The sequence below is a fragment of the Bombus vosnesenskii genome, unplaced genomic scaffold (genome assembly GCF_011952255.1).
Source record: "Bombus vosnesenskii isolate JDL3184/JDL3185 unplaced genomic scaffold, Bvos_JDL3184-5_v1.1 scf7180000013605, whole genome shotgun sequence".
NCBI lineage: Eukaryota > Metazoa > Arthropoda > Insecta > Hymenoptera > Apidae > Bombus > Bombus vosnesenskii.
The window spans coordinates 56,865-77,839 of record NW_022883144.1 but is presented as its reverse complement, the minus strand read 5'-3'; the positions used below and the strand labels follow the sequence as shown (position 1 = coordinate 77,839).

General features: G+C 34.4%; 1 protein-coding gene across 3 annotated transcripts in view; it reads left to right on the top strand.

Annotated features, from left to right (window-relative positions):
• Nucleotides 1–14,350, top strand: part of LOC117238700 (lateral signaling target protein 2 homolog) — a 47,273-nt gene extending 32,923 nt beyond the window's left edge. The window contains exons 2-7 of one of the 3 annotated variants that reach the window (XM_033503824.1): nucleotides 1,703–2,125; nucleotides 4,757–5,113; nucleotides 6,218–8,559; nucleotides 8,672–8,958; nucleotides 10,783–11,076; nucleotides 13,367–14,350. In XM_033503824.1, the coding sequence (XP_033359715.1) occupies nucleotides 1,703–2,125; nucleotides 4,757–5,113; nucleotides 6,218–8,559; nucleotides 8,672–8,958; nucleotides 10,783–11,060 (3,687 nt within the window). In that variant the 3' untranslated portion in view covers nucleotides 11,061–11,076; nucleotides 13,367–14,350. Of the gene's footprint in view, nucleotides 1–1,702; nucleotides 2,126–4,756; nucleotides 5,114–6,217; nucleotides 8,560–8,671; nucleotides 8,959–10,782; nucleotides 12,109–13,366 lie in introns of those variants that run through there. The other 2 variants (XM_033503825.1, XM_033503823.1) reach the window with 2 other exon arrangements.
• The last annotated feature ends 6,625 nt before the right edge of the window (nucleotides 14,351–20,975 follow it).

Below are 20,975 nucleotides of genomic sequence, written 5' to 3'. Positions count from 1 at the left end.
TCTATTGTTAGTGTTTCTACTTTTCTTCCTTTTTAGAGAGAGAAATGTAACGAACAAAGAAACATTATATTTCACTATGCAAGATTATGGTTTATTAATAGTTCCAAATTATGCACGATCGTGTGAATAAAAAAAATGGAAAAATGATATCGTCGAAATAATTAAATACGTTCTTAGAAGTACGCTAGGACGGAAGCTTATCTCTGTGTTAGGGCGTTTATCGAATTTTTTTACGTGATAATGATTGGCTAGGCACGTAGCCTTCATGACCTCGCGAATACACGAAGAACTTAATTAAACATGTCTTCTGATAAAGCTCGAGATATGTAACGTAACACAACGAGACAAGCAAACTATAATCTTTGTCGTTGTTAATTCATCTTTCCATGGTCATATTCGAATGCAATAAAGATATCTTGGAAATTTTTCCGTGATCGTGTTGAAAGGACGAGTCACTACGTGACAAAATGTTCTGATTGCATTCAGTTAAAAATAAATATTGGTATACGTATGTCGATTCTTCCATATTGTTAATTGTATCACGATGATTTCAAAATATTGGAATTTTACTTCATTTATTCCTTTCAAATGAAATGATCAAATCTTTAACAAAACTTTAAACATTTATAGCATTTTTAAGGTAATTTTTATATTAATATTTTATAATAATTTAATATTTTTAAGGTAATGTAAATCAGAGTCTAATTGAACAGAGTCCACATACTTTGGCTATTACAAAACAATATTATAATTATTACGATTCAAATGTATAGTTTATCGTTATTGATAAATATTAACTTTAGATTGTATATTTGCATTCCTTAGTCTAAAGTTTTAGCGTCCCTGATAAGCAGAGCACCTTGTCGTTTCTACACTCTGAATTACTTTGGTCAATGGAATTTTTGGAGGAAGTGACTTTTCTTACTTGGAAGAGCTAGTGTAATATTCAAATATTTGAAATAGTATTCACAACTGACGTGACACAGCGCTGTAAGCTTCTAAAAATTACATTTTCTAAGCCAAATACAATTCATTCGTAACCAGTTAACGTAACTTCTGCTGTATTAAAGTATACCTCGTGTATATATGTCTCAGAAAAAGTGGAATTTGTATTAGGTTGTCCGGAAAGTTTCTTTCGTTTCATAAGGTGATAATAGATGAACGACAATTTTTGTTTTATATTATTTTATTGAATTAAGTGTGCTCCATTTCGTTCTATTTCTATTACTATGTTCGTGCATACTTCAATAAACTAATAGAAAACAAAAAACATTGTGTGTCTATTATTTCCTTATAAAACAAAAGAAACTTTTCGGACAATCTGATAAAATAATCCATATATATAATTATATCATTTATATATATATTGTAGTTACTTGAAAACACACGCGACGAGATCCAAAACAAACTTTTTAAATAAAAAGTAATTGAAACCAGTCATTTTGGCTAATTGATAAATCTGAAGTTAAAATACCTTTATCCATAGAACCTTCTAACAGAACGTATTTTTGTCTCTTGTTTTTCGTATGTACATAACGAAAAAAATTCATAATGTTTTGAAAAATCATGTAACGAGATCCAAAATAAAACTTCTTATAATAAGCAACTGAGATCTCGGTCGTTTAGACCGACCGATGAATCTGATATTAAAACACACTTTGCAATACGGGACTTTCTAACAAAATGCGTCTTTATGTTACAGAGGGACGACACGAGCTTGCTCGCTCAGTTTTTCTACGCGGACGAGTCTTTGAACGCGGTCGCTTGCGAGTTGGACTCGTTCGATGGTCGTCAGGAGCCAGAAAGATGCACCACGTTGGTCAACCAGCTGCGCCACTGTCAGGACAAAGTGTTAACGATATGCAGTCAAATAATGGACGATCTGATTCCGGAGAGCAGGGCGAACCGAGACTTCAGGGTGAAATTTCCTGACGACGTGATGCAGGAGAATCTCGCTGGACAGCTGTGGTTCGGAGCTGAATGCTTGGCAGCTGGGTCCTCGATCATGAACAGGGAGGCTGAAAGTTCAGCCATGAGACCGCTGGCAAGGGCTTTGACTAAGTCGTTGGATATCGTCAGGAATTTGCTCAGAGAGCACGCGTTAAAAGGTCACATGAACCTGAAGGTATTTATTATACGTGCTTATCCAAGTGCTAACGATGGGTCGCCTAATCGTTTTATGTCGAATCAGCTGATAGGCTCGGATTTAGTTATACAGGGTGTTATAAAGGAACGGCTTAAGATTTTGTGAGATTATAATATTCATTGAGAGAAGTGAAGAATATTTTTAATTAGCACAATGGTTTGGCTAAGCAATGTTGTATTTGGCGAGAAATAAATAGTTTTAAAATTATCGCGGTTCTGTATATCTTTCGGAACTTGATGGCTCGTCCACTTATGTGACAAATTAATTTTTCCACATTTGTTATAGATTAGTACTAGACTAGTACGTATTAGTACTACACAGTTGATAATGCACGTATGCTTATTTTGAAACGATTTTGTTAATAGGCCAATGTCGTTGATTAAATTTCGTCCTTTCGTTAATTGTTAATCATATCAGGAAAGAAACAGTTGACTTTACGTTGGACGTGTGGACACACTATGCAATGTATATGAGAAGATAGAAATATCAAAACCTAATCATCGACTGTCATAAAAAGTCGAGGATACAAGGAGAATCAGAATGTTGAATTGAATATTATTTGATTGATTGAATATTTGAATATTATATGATTTTCTTACACGACTTTAGCGAATTATGGCAACCGCATATTAGTCTGTTCCTCGTATGCTTTGAGCTTGAAAAGTTCGCGTTGCCGATAGGATGATTAGATGTTGTTTCTTTAAAATATGTGTTTTATCATGATAGTATGACGTGTCCTATTTCTACATTCCTTCCCTTTCTGTCTGTCGATCTCGAGAATTACGTAAGTGCATTTGGAGCAAACGTTGAACCCTAAAATATTCAGGTTAATCGTAGGAACGTGTATTTTATTAGGCTCTGGACTTCCGGACTTGAATCCTTGCCTATGGCATTCGATATGACAGCCATATTAACCGTTTGCACTTTGCCCACTTTTATGGTAAGATCAACGAGTAGTTCTAGTAGCACACTTTAGAAATATTGAAATGATGAGATTTATTGAAATAAAAAATCCTCTTGCGGAAAGGAGAAAGCCATCAATTTGTATGTATTTATTTATATTGTGTTGTTTTCATTTCTCTAGTTTCTATCAAAAAATAAACTTTATTTATTGTGAGGTAACCTTTAAATTTGCAGAACTTTTCTCTCTTTCTTTAAATATTGCTTATAGAATATTTATATCCTGTCCATTGATTTACGAAAGTGAAATACACTTTCTGTAGAAATTTGTCGTGCAAGAAGCACGCTTTAAAGTTGCTTTTCAACACATACTCTGCATTGCTGAGTACATGCAACTTTCTCTTTCGTGCGATCTTTCGAGGACACGGTAATTATTCGTGTGTCGGCATTTTTTTAAATAAAAAAGGTTCTCGTAATCGAAGCATTATGATTTGTATTATTTTGTTTTTCTGTTTTTCCCTCGTTCCATTCATTATTTAATAATCCATCGTATATCGTTGATGTGTCCGAATGACAAATGTGTGTCAATAAATAAACGTAATTAATATTGAGTTCACGATTGTATGAATATAACCGAACGGACGTTATGCAAATTCATGTTTTTATGAAGACACAAGTAAAGGAACGAAACTTAAATCTGATGTTCTTTTTGAATTTATATATATATATATATATGCATATAATAGATGTTTAAATAGCGTTTAGTTTCGATAGTCGATATATTTATATGCCGCGATATATTTAATCTGTTTTATACTTTTCACAAATAAAATATGTATTTGAAAATTGAAAAAGAAGACGTTTAAAGGGATACAAACACGAAGAGAGGTGAGATGAATAGTGTGGTTGAATAAAAGTTTGTTCTCCACTCTAGATATTATTAGATATTATCGTAACAAGTATTTTATTATGAAAACATAATTTGTGTATTTTTGCATATAATAATACACATTCAGTACATTGTTGCATATTTAATTCTCCCATAATTGCGTAAACATCCGTAGTTTAGCCATAATATTGTTTTTGGCAGCAAGTAAACCTTTGAAACGTTATAGGAAAACAATGATTCATTGTCAGTAAAAACAATGTAGTGGGTGAATCAAATTTATGCATGCTTTCGCGCGAGTTAAGAACATGGAATCATTCCAGCGAGACAACAGAGTAATTAGGCCAGCCAGTTTCTGAATCTTGTATATTTGCATTTAATTAAATGGTCCAACGTTTTATGTCCGTTTTAATATAGTTCCCAGATTTTTTTACGGGTTATATGAAGTTAATTTTAGAATTACTAATGTATTTAATATGTTATGTAATTACATATTTTATTGACGTTGAGTTAGGTTTTAATAGAAAAATCTATACCATAACAAACATTAAATTAATTAAACAATAAATTAAATAAAGAATTAAAAATTCATCAAAAAATATTTTAGATAATTCTTTGTCTCATTTTTGTTACTAACTTGCGCCTTTCTATTTGTTTCTGTCTCTGCCCCTGTCTTTTTCTCTCTGAATCCTTTAAATGTAATATTAAACAACAATAAATAATACTAAAAATAATGACTATACTGTTATTATCAAATATTTTCTATTTCAAAAAATGATACTTTCTATTTGAAATACTAATCACCTAACTTTTCTATTGATTAGTACCTTTTTCAGACGCAATACCCGTTGGACCCATCCCTGGAGAAGCTGATCGAGTCGTTAAAGATCTTCGACCGGTTGTTCGCTGATTTCGAGCTGTGCTATGTGGGCGCCATGGTGCCAGTGAAATCGACGAAGGAGTACGAGCAGCAGGAGCTCGTTTGCGTTTTATTTTCGGAGACTCTGCAAAGAGCTCTCGAACGTGGATTGCTCAGCCAGGCCGATGTAGATAATTACGAGCCGGCTCTGATGTTTACTATTCCTCGTTTGGCGATTGTTTCTGGCCTCTTGGCTCCGCCTGGAGGCCCTCTGTGCCTCAATTCCCCCGACAACATCAGCGAAGTGTTTAGACCTTTTAGGGTAAGCGGAGATCGCCGATTACAGTCGGCTGTAATTAAGCATCACTTACACAATTTTGAAACTTTTTCTGTAAAAAAGATAGAACATGTCATTTATCTTTTTCTTCTCTTCTCTTAGTCTCCTCTGTAGTCTTCGATCGTAAAAAATATGGAACACGTTATTTTAATAAATCTTGATAGTTTTGGTGTGGAAGAAACGAAAGCAGAGGAATCGATGAAAATGCAGTAGTGATAATTGAAAATCATTATATTTTGCATGGAAGTTTCAAAATTTCGAGGTAACTTCGACTTTTGATTTCAAGTTTCGTGCAATTTTGGATAGATAAAATAGATTACGCGACAATTTAATGTGATTCAGCGTTGAATGTAAAATTACGACTTGCGCAGAGATTGCATAATTTAAAAGTTCGACGAACTTTCATAGATAATGAAAGATTCCGGTTTCTTCCTTCAAAGTAAGTTTAGCGGATTATAAATAGATTTAATTTAGTCAGATATAAAAATACAATAATACTAATAATTAGAGTTATCTTCAATGGGCTTTTAATTTCCTTTATATAGCCATACTATTTATATACTTCTTATTTTTGTTAACGCCAGAAGATTTCTTATCAAGACATCGTTGGACATCAATTTTCAAGTACAGAACGTATGCGATCTTTTTATTTTGTAGCTATCATATATCACTCGTTTTATGCACGTTTAAATCACGTATTTCAACTTCAATCCATTATGTTTATTTACATAACCAACATTTCATTCCAATTGAATTAAACGTATCTCAGATATGTGCCCACTGTCATAAATACGTTTAGAAAATGTAACTTCAAAATAATTCTACAAAAACATGGTCCACTTTTTTCTATCATGAATTCTTAGATATTTGAAATATCTACACGGTTAAGTAACAAAAACTGGCAAACGCAAAATTTAAGCAAGCGTTCTTTTTAATATATTTATTTTATTATTTTACTAATTTGATAGATTTATTTAATAAAGCAATTAAAGAATTTTCGTTAAAATAAGACAAATGAACATGTAATAACAATTGGAAGATAAACCAAAATCACTGCAAAATTAAAGGTAGTTTCTCTTTCCGTTACAGTCGCTTCTCCTAAAAATAAGAGAACTTCTTTGGACGTTAAACAATCGCGAGCTCTACATGCTGGAGAAACTGCTGTGCTCAAACGAGGAGCCGCCGGGTCCCATCACGCAGTCGTCAAAATCGTCCGCGTGCCAGGACATTCCCGACCTGGAGGAGTTCGTCCACAATTTTTATACCGGTTATCCGAACTGTAAAGACTTCATCGTAGATTTTTACACAGTGACGAGAAACACGGGGAACAATATGGACGAGGTGGCGGACGACGTGGTTCAAATCTTAGAGGAAGAAAGCCGTTTGACAGAAGGAAATAGCGATCAGGAGGTGGAGGACCGGGGAACAATGATAGAAACCGGGCCTAATCGCTTAAACATATCCGTGAACGGGTACGAAGAAGCTGTGAGGTGTAACGGTAACACGAGGACATCCAGTGAACGAGAAAGTGTTGGTGACGAAGTGCAGTATCATATTAAAAAGCCAGCTAGCTCTTCGAACAGCAGTAGATACTTATCTTGCGACGATAGTCCTTGCTCCAGAAGAATAGAATGTCCCGCGAGTCCTGTTTCAATGGTAGATTCGATGGTGGAGCAGGTCGTTCCAGAAGATAGTGTTTCAAGCGTAAACGAGAATAGATGCGGCGAACAATTACACAAACAGCAAGACGAATTTATCACCTCGGATATCACCGAGATTTTAGGCAACTCTGATCATCACATCGAAATCCCTCAAACGCAGTACCTGCTGAACCAAGTGTCGCACGAGAACAACGTGACTGGTGAAACGGTACACATTCAAAACTCTTTGCCTGACTTGGATTCGAAGAAGCTGATATCCGAGGCGAATAAAACGTTATCGAATTTGTTGCTGGATGGAGAGTGTCAGAACGAGATCTCCGAGCAGACTGACTCGGGAATTTGTACGGTGATTTCATCAGAGAATACCAGTTTGTACGATAAAAGTCCCGAAGAGAAGAAGACTTTCGCCAACGAGATCCAAGAGGACGAGCACGGATTAGATGACGAAGACACGCAAGAGAATACCAGTTATTCTTGTTCCAATTTGAATTCACCGAAGAGAAAGAGCTCCACGATATCGGATAACTCGTGCGTCTGTAGTCTAAGAAGCGTGAAGACAGTCGCGTCGTTGGACCACTCGATCGAGGTGCACAATCTGCACGCGGCCAACACAGAAGCTGTGAAAAACATTCCACGAATATCGTCGAACTTCGATGGGACGAACGAAGAGTTCGTTGGAGTCGCGTACGGCAACGGGCAGATTTCCGTCTGCGACTCGAACCAGTCTAGCTTTCAGATCAATTATTCAGAAAATTGGGAAAATCTGAATTTAAGCATTGACGCGTCTACTTCAAGGAAAGAATTCTGGAGCGACCTGAAGTGTGAAAACTGCCCGTCCACGTCGCAGAATATTGAGAAGATCGGCTCGAAGATCGAGCAGTATACCCAGGATAAGATGACAACGTCGAAGAAAATGAAGGACGAGAAGCAGAAGAGACGGCATCAACGTAAACACGAACGGAACGGGCAAAGACTTCATCACGGGATACAGGAGAGCAGGATGCAGAACTTTCAAAACGTACGCTCGTCAGCGAGCACGGAGAGCTCCAGATCAAACTCGACGGATCGTTGTTTGAATCCTAGGCTGATCAGTTACGGAGCAAGTCTGCATCCCAGCCAGAACACCAGGCAGATGCCTAATTTTGGAAGCAGCCCTCACGCTAGTCCGCGATTGCAGCACTTCGAAACTCGCAGCACGCCTGGATCAGGTCAGAGGACTTCTAGTATCGCTTCCAGAGCTCAGAGAAACTCGTCTCCGCAAAATAGAAAGCTTCTCGATCATAGGAGATCTAGGTCAGAGCAAATTATCAGAATGAAGAGGAGAGACTTTGAAAAGAGAGACAAGTACGAACGAGCTAATCCCAGGTCGGAGCAGACCAAGAGAAAATTAGGAAATAGAAGTCCTAATGAACTGATGAACGATGGTTTGGGACCAAGAACGGATAAAAGCGGCCTGGCAAACGAGATAATCTCGCCGGTCACGATGCAGACCGTGTCGTATGGAATACAAAAAGACAATAACACGCAGAAAGCCACGCGAGCTGTGAGGTTGGTGAACGCATCCACAGTTCAAGGGACGCAGTCGGTCAGTTCGGATCATATCCTGGTTCATAAGCCGGATGTTGGGTCCAGTTCGAGCTGCTCGAGTTGCTGTGACTCAAGCTCGGAAACCAGCGAGTTTCAGAGCGATTGTCAGGACGACGAGGAGATAGCCTTGGCTATGCAGGCCGCTGAGATTGCGAACAATTACAAGATTCGAGCGAAATTTCGGTAAAGTTTATTTTGCTTTTCTTCGTTTCATGATTCTTAATTTCTTGTTTTTGTTTCAATCGCTTGATTATAAATTCTTTGGCAATTAATTCCTTGCTAATCCTTTTTGTAGGTCATCCGAGGATCTCGTTCATCGTTTATTCGTTTGTATAGCCGGTGTGGCAGATCAATTGCAGACCAATTTCGCATCGGATCTGCGCAATATTTTGAAGTGTGTGTTCCTGATGAACAGTAGTCAAACCGTAGAAGACGGTGAGATAAAGGATGAAAGTTCAGTATCTGAAAATCATGTGACAAGTCCGTTGAATGATACGGTTACAAATCATGATCGACAGGATTTATTACAAGAATACGAGGACGATTTGGAAGAGACTGCCATCACCACCGATCATAATACGTGTACGTATTCTTTCCTTTATTTATGCCCAACTTTTCATAAGCCTGATATCTGTACTTTAAGAAAATTGTATGTATTGAAACACGCGTGGGGTCTAGATACGAACAAAGAATAATTGGATGTATCGAAATTATCTGGGTAATAAGTGATCACTATAATATAATTTCATTACACGTTTCGTTAACACACGGGTGGTATATGAATTTTTAAAGAACTAATAATAAAATTAAATTGCAAATTATACAGCCGAGTAATGATTATACGATGATTAATTTTTAATTATATACAATCTTCTAATTTTAATTGAACAGTTCTGTTGCTCTATATAGTGTGTATCTTTATCATTACTTTTGATGATATTAATATCGGAGAAAGTTCACGGTTACACGCTCTGTTTTCCAGAAAATATTTCAAACAATAGCAACACCTAGTAAAATAGTAAAATAAATTAGATATTATGTTCACCCTCGGAGAATTGATCTTGAAATGCTAATTAATTCTAAACAAACCATGATGTGAATATTATTTTATACAGCGTGTTTCAGAGAAAGGTGACCAAACATTAATACCATATTTACTTTACGGATAAGGAATGAAAATGGATCATACCGATCAGGCCGTATAACATGTTTAAGCGGACATGAGATGATTCTTTATAAAAAAATAAGAAGAAAACAGAATAAAACCTGTTCGTATTATGACTCCTCGTTTTCAAGAAAATCGAATTTGAAGATTTGTCCAGCGTACTTGAATATGGTTAATTCCAGACTGGACAAATAAATGATCGACAGGACGTTATTCTACACGTAAAAATAAGTCGAATATATGGAATAAAATTTTTTCCAAAAATGTTTTGTCTTCGAGGAAAATAAGCTTGAAATAAAATTCCAAAATAAAGTTTAAAATAAATTTTCAAACTCGATTTTCTCGAAAACGTCCTATGAATAAACATTCCTCTATATTTTCTTCTTATTTTTTCACAAGGTATTGCCTCGTGAAATTTTCAAAATCTTCTCTTTTCAAGATATAAATTTGTATATATACTTTGAAATTTGACATGATTAACTGTCCCCATATTACGAGCGTTATCAACACTTCTTCTCTCAGAAATAATTTAGTGTTTAGAATAAATTATCGTGCTATCGAAGGCAGTTTATGTCACAGTAAATAAGTTTACTTAACTGATAAATAAGACGTAATTATCTGATAAATAAGGCAGTTACCTGGATGGCCGGGTTAATATCGACTGCACAGTTATTCACTTCGGGTATGAGCGATTTGTCTATCTACGAGGTCATCGAAAAAGTATAATTTACGATAATAATCCTATTGACAGTCTGATAATACTAAAAGACCAGTTTATTGCTACATGAAGTGAATACCATCAGAATATACAGCAGGAGCCTTTGAATACCTACTTTTGACAGTGTTTAGAATGTTAGTGCAAAACACATGTTGCAGAATGTAAGCATTCCACTTCAATTTTTAAGCATTCCTACGATGCTGCCTTATAAACGGGAAAAGTTTACATTTCAAAAAGGAAAATTTTAGGGTACGTCGGATACGATACCATATATGTACCATAGTTATACCATATAAATGTGGCTATCTATTTCTAACATACTCTGTATAGTATTGATATTACTTTTTATTTATTGCTGCAAACTCGGATCACGAATTACGAGCATTGGAACTCATTTCAGAAATTGTTACATGCCTTATATAGATATAATCTTTAGTTATAATATAATATTTCTTTGGTTGTACATAAATGCATCTATTAAAAATTTCGTATAGTTACTAACACAAGATAATCTTGCTTGTAGCGACCATAACCGAGCGTGGCGAGGAGTGTGTGGAGAGGGCACCAGCTTGGATACCGGACAACGACGCGCCTCGTTGTATGGCGTGTCAAGCAGGGTTCACGGTGGTGAGACGCAGACACCATTGCAGAAATTGTGGCAAGGTGTTCTGCGGTCGTTGCAGCAGTAACAACGTTCCCCTGCCCCGTTATGGGCACACGAAGCCTGTCAGGGTATGCAACAGGTGTTTTCTGTATCAGGTGACGCCGTTCACGGTGTCCCCAGTGACGCCAGCGAGCTGAGCTTTGGAACAACGAGGTGTGTGACGAGGGTGAATGATAGAAAATGAATCGTTTACTTGGTATTTTAAAATGTTAGGCCCGTTGTCGCGCGCCCGCGGATCGTTGCATCCGTTTCCTTTTCTTCTAACTATTATATAACGATCGAAAATAGTTATCTTTCGAGGTTTGCCTCTCTAAAGCCCGCTCTGTACGTTGAAACATGTCGCTATGTATGAAATTTTTCATGAAATTTTTATCAGTTTCAGTTTACCTTCGCGATCTTCTCAATTTGCGACGTGATACGTTGAATCATGTGGTTCAAGGTGTCTGGTTAGTTTCCAACTCCAGTATTATTCTCATTAGTAAGAAGTACGTTGACCGTAAGAAATAAAAAATTAAAGAAGACTTCTTTTGGAAGAAAATTTATTTCTTGCAAAAGTATGTTCGGAATCCTGATTTCTGCATCGATACAAGTTCATTTTGATACCGATTCGCCAATACAAATCTATGTATATCGTAAGATATATCGCGAGACGTAGATGTGGATATCCATATATATGCGTCGCAACACGTTTCAAAATTTCAACGTATAGAGCCTCCTTCAGGATAAATGTTACAAACACGGAGTGTGTTAACAAATGTTTTGGTCGATGGTGTGTACTTTCGATTTTCATTTGGTTTGGTATATTTGGAGAGTGAAGAAAATTCATGATAATATTTGTGTTCTTTTTTTTCTTTTTATTTGAGAATAAAAATTAAGCGAACATAAATCGGAAATGTTCTTCGTTGAAAGTTAATCGGAGATAATCGATGAAGATCGGAGGAACGTTGACACTACTTGGTCGTTTTTTGCGCTATTTGTATACTTACGTGCACTTAAAACCGTACAGTTAGAGTATATGTATATCGGCGCCCATCGCTAATATTTTTACACGATGTGATCGAACGATTCTAAAGGAGCTAATTTCCAAAAGCAGTTGTACCATAATTTAATCTTACTTGCGCGTATAGGTGATAAGGAAGTATTCAGAAACGAACGAAAGAAACAAAAAAAAAAAAAAAAAAAGGAGAAAAGATAAGAAAGGAGATTCGCAATTCTTGCTTTTTATTTAGGACACGTGCGATTATATCACACAGAGTATTCCCTGTATTTCGTCTCTGTTCCCTTTTTATTTTTCCTTTATCTTCGTCCGCGTTCCGTTTTGAATTTTATCTTCTTCCACTACGAGTGTTCACTTAGTAATAACGGATAATATATATAAATACGCAATCGAACATCTCGTTTCATCGTGTCATACTTTACCTGCACGAGAATCGTTAGTTTTATATTTTATCAGAGAATTCGTTGTAGAATGTTCGATATAACTTCAAACACGAGAGCAAAAAATACGAGGACATATGTGAAATATTGTCCAACAATATCATTATTTTACATTTTACTAAATTTATAAATCTGTTATATTGTAAAATATTGATTTTATCGTGAATGTACTGTATATAGTATTATTGAACGAGTAATAATATTTTATAAACATTGCCAGTTAATATCCTTTAAAATATTTAGTTGTAGTAGAATAGTTGTTAATAATTATTTAAATATTCATAACGCATATGAATGATCTACACAAATATTTCTTTATGAGAAGTTATATCTACATTTTATAACACATTTGTATAAGTATAGTGCAATTCGTATTCTTGATTAGATCGGACTAAATCGGTTTGTAAAAGGGGGAAGATTATTGTCAGAGTCATCTATAGACTATACTGGATGCGACGAGTTTTATGGTACAAGCGAGAACAGAGTGATTCATAGTGTAAGAATTTGTTGAAATTTTGAAATAAACTTTGTTACAAGACGTGAGGTGTGTCTACTTTATTTGAAATCTACAAGCGACACAAACATCGTTTAAGATAAAAGGCCCATGCGAGAAGTGCAATTTTGCGCTGCTTATACTCGAAACCTAAAGTAAAACAATCAAATATAAAAATTTTGTACATTAAAAGTCTAAAGACTTGCTGTATAAATGAGGGGCCGCTTAACTTTCACATTAACACTTAGCTCCTTTATTTGTATATTATTTGATCTTCAGGAGCAGTTTTAGCAAAGGAACCAGCAAAAGAATTTATTTCAGAATTATGTTTTACTTTTATATATCGAAATCGTACAATTCTTTGAACTAAAAGCAAATCGTCGCACCCACTATAGCTGTGAGAGTTAAAGAATATCTCGGTATCGAGTTATAAAATATAAATGTTTGTATTAATATATTGTATATACATATATATATATATATGTATTTAATTTTGGAATATACTCTTTTTAGGTGAGAACGCAAGATTCTTAGATAGTTAAAGGCATTAAGGAGAAGCCTATGAAGATCGGCGAGAAAATGCGAATATTATAGACTGAGAATAAGAAAAAAAGAAGGAAAAGGAAATTAAATAGCTCATATGAGTCGGCTAACTGTGCATTATATCAAATATTCGCTCAGCGATAGTGATCAAATAGCGGTATCTAAATGTTTAATATCAAACCAGCGACAATGGGACTAGCGATAGGTGGGTCGTGATCTTGTTTAAACTACTATCATATTCTATCGACGAAACTCTTTCGTTGGAAGGAGAGACGTTTGCATCAATACGTATTCTTAGTGGGAGAAATTACTACGACAAACGCGATGTCAATACTCATAATCTCAATACTCGAATAAACGAATTGATAGAAATATCGAAACACCTTTAAGACACAAAACTTTCATTCAATCTAATCAACTTCTTGGAATTTCCGTTGGAATGTGTATTGAAATATGTGGGACAAAAATACAAGAAATTATAAGGAATAAATACAAATTCCGAAAAATTGTTAAAACGTAAAAACTTAATAAACTATAATCGACTCTTTCGAATTTCTATCGAAATATGTAAAAAAGGAAAAAGAAAACCATGAAAGTTTTTTAACGAATTAAGAGAAATTGTGAAATATTTTTATTCCACACAAACGTAATTCAACCTAATCAACCCTTTCAAATTTCCATTGAAATATTAAAATGTATATTGAAATATGCGAAACATTACGTATTTGGTCAACTAATTTACATTTCTTCCACTCGAAATATGTTCTGAAAAAAACGTTGTTGTTCCACTTTCTTCCTTTATTAGAAAGACAATTGAGTATAAAGTTGCTCGGGTCGGAACCGGCGATTCGAGAATCAACGACTGTTGTAAATAGCGCGAAAACTTGCGAGCGAGCGTACAAGAGAAAAGCGAACTGTGTGATGATCGTGACAGAACGAAGGGAGAGAGCGAACTTTCCGTTTTTCACCGGCATTCGAAGTACACGCGCTGGCGAATCGTGATAATACATTATAAACCCGTTAATCGTACACTGTGACTTTCACGTAAGCTTTAAATAGCGATATTTACTAGCATCACACTGAGTGTACTACGATCTGACGATTCTTCGAAGCATAGCGTACACGTGCAGCGGCTTGTTGCTAATTTCTGTGCCAAATTTACGTGACAATAAGTTGTCTTTTGATTAAACACCATCCTCTTATATGAATACGAGTTTCAATGAACACACAGACTATATTCTATATATATATATAAATAAATATAAATATAAATAAATGTGTATTATATATATATATATATATATATATATATTTATATTTATTATATCTATCACATGGACCGAAATTTATCACATTAGACTGCGAATTTTTATGCATTTATAGCAAATTTCCAGGTGCAGAAATGTAAGAAATGTTCAAAGCGACATTTTTTTTAATTATAGTCAGATTTATTATTTCAGTTATTACCCACTGTAAGAACTATTACACTATTCTTGATGCAACTACATTTAATAGCGAATACCGAACAAAAATTTGCAAACTTAATTATTCTTGTTACAATTATTCCAATTACATTGTGAACAATTTTTTCTTTCGTTACGTATCAATGAAAAATTTAAAGATGTAAAAATGTGCAAAATGGACATAACATGCAAAAATATAAGAAATATTCAAAAGCAAGTACATGCTTGTTATAACATTTAATGGGTGAAATATATCTTTAAGCCATTATATATCATTAAGTACCATTTCTTTCTGTAATATTAACAAGAACATATAATTGCATAAAGATCCACGGTCTGCTCATCATTCAGTGAGTTTAATGTACGAGTGGGAACGTTTGATCATTTTATTTGATACGTGGTACACGGTCCAGTGAATAGGTACAATGTCGAAAGGGAATTTGTCAGTAATTTATTTGTTACAATGCGAACATGAGAATCGTAGATTTCAGAGACCGTTTTAATTAGACAGCTGCCGCTGTCCGTGTACGATTTCGATTTTAAAAGACTGCTTTCGATTGTAGGCTGTTCAGATATTGTATAATAGGTTCGATGATTCGCCGTAGTTGTTGCTGAGCTGAGCGATTGTGCTTTACGCAGCTGCGGAAGGGCTGGGCAGTATTCTTGGGTTATTATTAAATTTACTTATTCCAATGCGATTATAAAATATGTTTTAATACTGAATATTTTATGTGGACAATTTGTTACTGGAAAAATTGAGAATGAGAAGATGCGAAAATAAGTGTTTTATTTTTGTTCAAATTTTGAAATTTATCTTAACTTTTGGTTATTTGATAATGATTGATTTATAATTGTATTTCTTTTATTTGACAAAAAAGAGATTTGAATTAGGTAAGCGATTTTGGAATAATTTGAGGAATTTATTTTAGAAACTTATTTTTTGACGACTGATGTATTTTGTTTTACGACTGATTTACGAATAATGGGAGCGAAAATTCGTGAAACGGCGCCCTACTCTGTGTCGTGTGTCAATTTCATTGCGTGACCTTATTCAATTCGCGATATGAAAGGTACAGAGACCACGTGTTACAATTTCGATTACTCGCACAACTAATATGTTTGGACTTCGTTTAATGTTAGAGCAACAATTTATTTCTTTATTATCCTGATTAGTGAAGGCATCGTGTAACCTTATGTACAAATTCGTCTATATATTTGATATTTGCTACATTAATAAACAAAGGTATTGTGTTGGACAATACACTTTTATAGCGTACAAAAAGTGCAAAAAGTTTGAGGAAATTAGATATAAAAGATTACGAATAATTTGTATGTAGACAAAATTCAATTTTGTTTTTTAGCGTATCTTTTGTATCTACATTTTTTATTAAATAATTTTTTGTTTAAATTAAAGTTTGTTTCTGAGAACGAAAATTAGTTGTATATATTTTAGAAATACTTACAAGTATTTTGTAATAGCAATTTATTTACAGTGTTTTATATTTAATTTCCTCGTTTGGAATTTATATTTCAAAATTATTATTATTACTATTACTGTTAATATTATTTCTAAATTAAACTAATTGGCATTTTTTTTTGTTATCTGTTTTTTCCTTTTAAGGTCCAAATACTTTAGCAAGGGATCTTTATATAAAAATGGCTCAGCTTGTTCGATCCTATAGAATTAGAATTATTAAAGGAGAATTATTTAAGACGTATTAGGATATAATGAAATGCAACGAAAATAACAATTATCTAGGGTAATCATTGAATTCGAATGAGTTATTGTTCATATACCGTAAAACGATTACTGCCAATGTTTCCTATCTAATTAATTACATATGCGATATTACATATAACAATAATTTCTTGGCTAATTAGTCGCTCGATAGCGTAGTATACTCAGTCCAATAATAGGATTGAATTATCATCGATTATTTTAAAAGTTTTAATTTCTACGTTCAAGATGTAAATCTTTACAAAAGTTGGCCAAATAAGGAAATATATACAATTCTGGACAATTTAATCGTATTCAGTAGTTTGAGAAATTATCTACTTTAGAAGAATTAGAATCAAGATAGAAAGGAAACTTTTGCCAATTTTAATGTTTTAGACGTATTTCTTTGAAAAGTACCAGCATGATTAAACAGGGTATATCTAAGTGGCAAAATACTAGCTCGAAACTTGGATTATTCTATGAAATTCTAAGAAGAAATATTTTATTTATTAGGAAACCCTAATAATGAAAAGAAGATATGTCCTTTGCGCTTTACTAAGTATATTTTAGTATATCAGTATAACGAGAAAACAAAATGTATCTAGCTTTTAATTTCAATTACTATTAATTATTCTTACTATTACCAACTTATATAAAACTTCATTCATTCCTTATTATTAGAATGGAAAGTTCGAATTTCTAAAGGAGGACAAACTGCATTAAATAGAGTACAAAACTAGATAATGGCAAATGATTTTGAAACAACGACGTGTACGCGATCTTACGTAATGAATTCAGTGGTTACCCTGCTTTCGATTAGAAACGTGCAATCTACCAATTTCACTTTCTGAGTTAGTCGATCGCATCGATCCACAGTGTGGCAAATAGCGGACGAAAACCGAAGTAATCATTGCTCGATTTTGATCTTACTATTTCACGATATCATCGTCTGTAAGTAATATAAATGTAAACGATGATTCCCTCAAAAAATCGATAAAGAATTACTAACGATCGTTTGTATACCTAGTCACTTAAAAATTAGCTCACTCGTTCGTTATACATTCTTGTTTGTCCAGTCTTGTCAAATAGCGTTCGTCACACCTTAAATGTGGGGAATTTGGGCAAAGATATGTATAACTTTAATTTCCAACTTGAACATTCCTATCTTTAAAGAGCAATTCAGAAAAAAACGGCTCAAACTATCCTGTAATTTCGGTTGCTCTTCGTCAAGAAAGTATCGTATTACGTCTCTATATAATTTTTTCTGCCAAAAACTACTGCACTGGGTGTTTTTTAATTGTTTTAGTGATATCCTTTCGTAACTGTGGCGTGGTTAAAGAGTGGATTTCTGACCACGCTTATGGCAAGGAAATTTTTCAAGTTGCACGAAAACTTTGTTCTATATTCGACAGAATATCTTAAACAAATTCTGCACGATATTACAAAAAAAGAAAAAAAAAAGAAAAAATGAATAGATTGTTTTCAGCATCGACACTATTTTTTCAAACGTCATCATGTGTGCTTAGATAGTAAAAAGTAAATATGTAAGGTATTTAAGCTGATCCAGGAAACAGGGGAAATACTAACAAAAATGCGATGAGTAGATTTTTACTCGCGTCAGATTCTCTGATATCGAGCTTCAGGAAACGTTATATGCACGTTATATGCATTTAAAAAAATGTTTGTCCCGAATCCTCATTCAAATGCCACACTGTGCGATTGTTCAAAACACCATATCTAATCGGACTTTCATCGCTATCTATTTTACGACCTGTAATAATACTTAACGATCATCGAATAGAACTAACAGTGTCGTTAAATTCTTCGCGTACGAAGTTATGACAAAAGCATGCATTTCGCGTGAATTTCACATTGCGGTTCGTTCATGGCTTATGAATCGTTGGTTAATGCCTTACGACTACAAAGACGAGGTACGAAGTATGATTAATCATGCAATGCTCAATTTTTTTTACTTTTTTTTTCAGTTTTCTCTAAAAGAAGTCAATACTGTTATATCGAAAATAGAAATTATATCATTGTTACAATAAAATTCCATTTATCTGAACATGTCAGGGGACAGATAGTTTATGTAATTGGAGTTCATATAATAGAAGCTCATCGCCACCTTTTATTTTTCCTTCGCACGATAAGAGCTTGCGTTCAGATGAGTGAATTCAATTAAAATTCCGTTAGAATAAGTGGAATTCAGATAAATGGAGTTCTACTGTACTAAAATAATCGACAGCGACTGTAGAACTATACTTTAATTTTAATTGAATTTCGACCAAAATGTGTTATGGATCCTTATTCGAGGTTTCCATTCAATTATCTCTCCAGTTGTTCTTTCTCCCCGTTCATGCGCGTATTGTTCTGGTAACCAGGAATTCCCCTGTGCCTAAATGTCGCATATTAGCCTGTGCTTAGACGGAGAAACGAACTTAAACCAAACAGAGTAAAAATGAAGCAGAGAGAAGAAGAAAGAAACGCGATAGAGGAAGAGTGAAAAAGGATAAACCGACGAGTAAAAAGAAGATAGCGCGGTGGTATCCAGCAAAGTCACGTGTCATTTTAGGGTGCCACGGCGAGAAAAAAGTCGCGACGAACGTGATCTGCCAATTAGCTAGAAAATTCTGACTAACGAGGAGCGGAGAGTACCTCAGAATTATTTTTATATTATTTGCCCAGGCGTACGTGTATGCGTGTATCATTCACGTGGCTCGCGTTCAACTTGGATTCTATGAAACGAATTTTCCTCCACAACTTTCTTCTTTCAAATAAAAATCTCTTGGGAAATTACAATTTCGCCATGCTTTTGGCTTTTCGGAATCAATCGTGCTATGCATTTTTGCACCCGCATTTCGTGTACGTTAGAGTTCATTTCCTTAGGGCAGACTCGAAAGAAAGTTTTCTTAAGCGAGCTATGTTGGAAAAGGGGAACTGTAATGTTCAGGGAACGAAATAAAGCGCAACGTATTAATAAAAACACGCTTGAAACCGGAAGAACCACAAACATGTCATCCAATTGTGACGAAAGTTAAAAATTTAAAGAACCTTCTGATTTATGATCTTTTCCCTTCTAAATGTATTTATTTCTTCTTTTTTCCAATCTTCAAATTTCAGAAACTCGAAAGTACGACATCCATCCACCACGGCGAAATTTTGTAACCTAAGTTCGTAACTTTGATTCGACTATTTTCGACCAGTAAACAATATTACGATATCGAAGAAAGAAGAAGTTGAACGGGGATATTTTAACAGACATGATAACGAAGGATTCAAGAGTTGAACGTGATCATGTGACGAGGATCGCAGTTAGTATGTATGCGAATTACGAGTAATAGGGGAGGAGAATATTCGTAATATTGCGTGTTTCGCCAATATTCGAATATAGTATAACATGGTGATTTCGGTAATGGGACACACTAAGAACGTGAATGTAAATAAAGTTTGTTATTCAAGGTGTTTAAGAGGTGTTGTTCAATGCCGAATGTATAGGCCTCTTTTTTTTCCGTACTATGAACGACTCCAGATATTAAATACCGTAAAATAGAGCTTAAGACAATTTAGTATGGGAGAATTAGTATATATAAATACTATACATACATACATACATACATATATACATACGACTAAGTGTTACGATGTAAAATGTTAATATATATATATGAACGCTGGCAATTTTATTAATACAATGATATTTTCGTTCAATGCGTTTTTCTATTTAGCTAATCTCGATCTTGCGCTCGGTTCTTGCTTTAATCCTTTGAGTGGCAAAGAATAAGGTCGAAGGATCGATTAATTCTGGATTATGTCCGATATGCACTATAAATAATAATATGTACACAACTTTTTAAAATGTTTTAAACTATAGAATTGCTATTATAAGTAACGCTTGACTCGTTAGTAAAAGGCTTAAGCTTATAAAACGATAATTAAAGGAAGGAATAGTGATTTGGAAAAAATATAATTGTGGAAACAAATGTACATGATATAAGCAGAATAAACGCATGAATAAACAGATGCACAAATACACCACAAACTACACTATACACGACACTCCGATATTCCACACTTTCAGGGTACACTGATATAACACATACATATACGTACACCCCTGTTATTTTCGTGCAAAACACGACATCCTCGCAAATTTTCGGCTCTTTAGCATAGTGACACTGTCATAGTGCCTCCTTGTCATAACGTTTCAAAATATTCTCTTTATGCATATGTATGGAAATATTCTCTTAGTATGAAAACATATATCCAATAATATACACAATTATCGTTTCTCCATAATTACAAAAGAATATAAGAGATTTGTAATTCTTTCTCGTTTACTTCATTTTCGAAATTTTAAGCTATCATAAAATGATAGCAATCATATTTTTATTAAGATCAT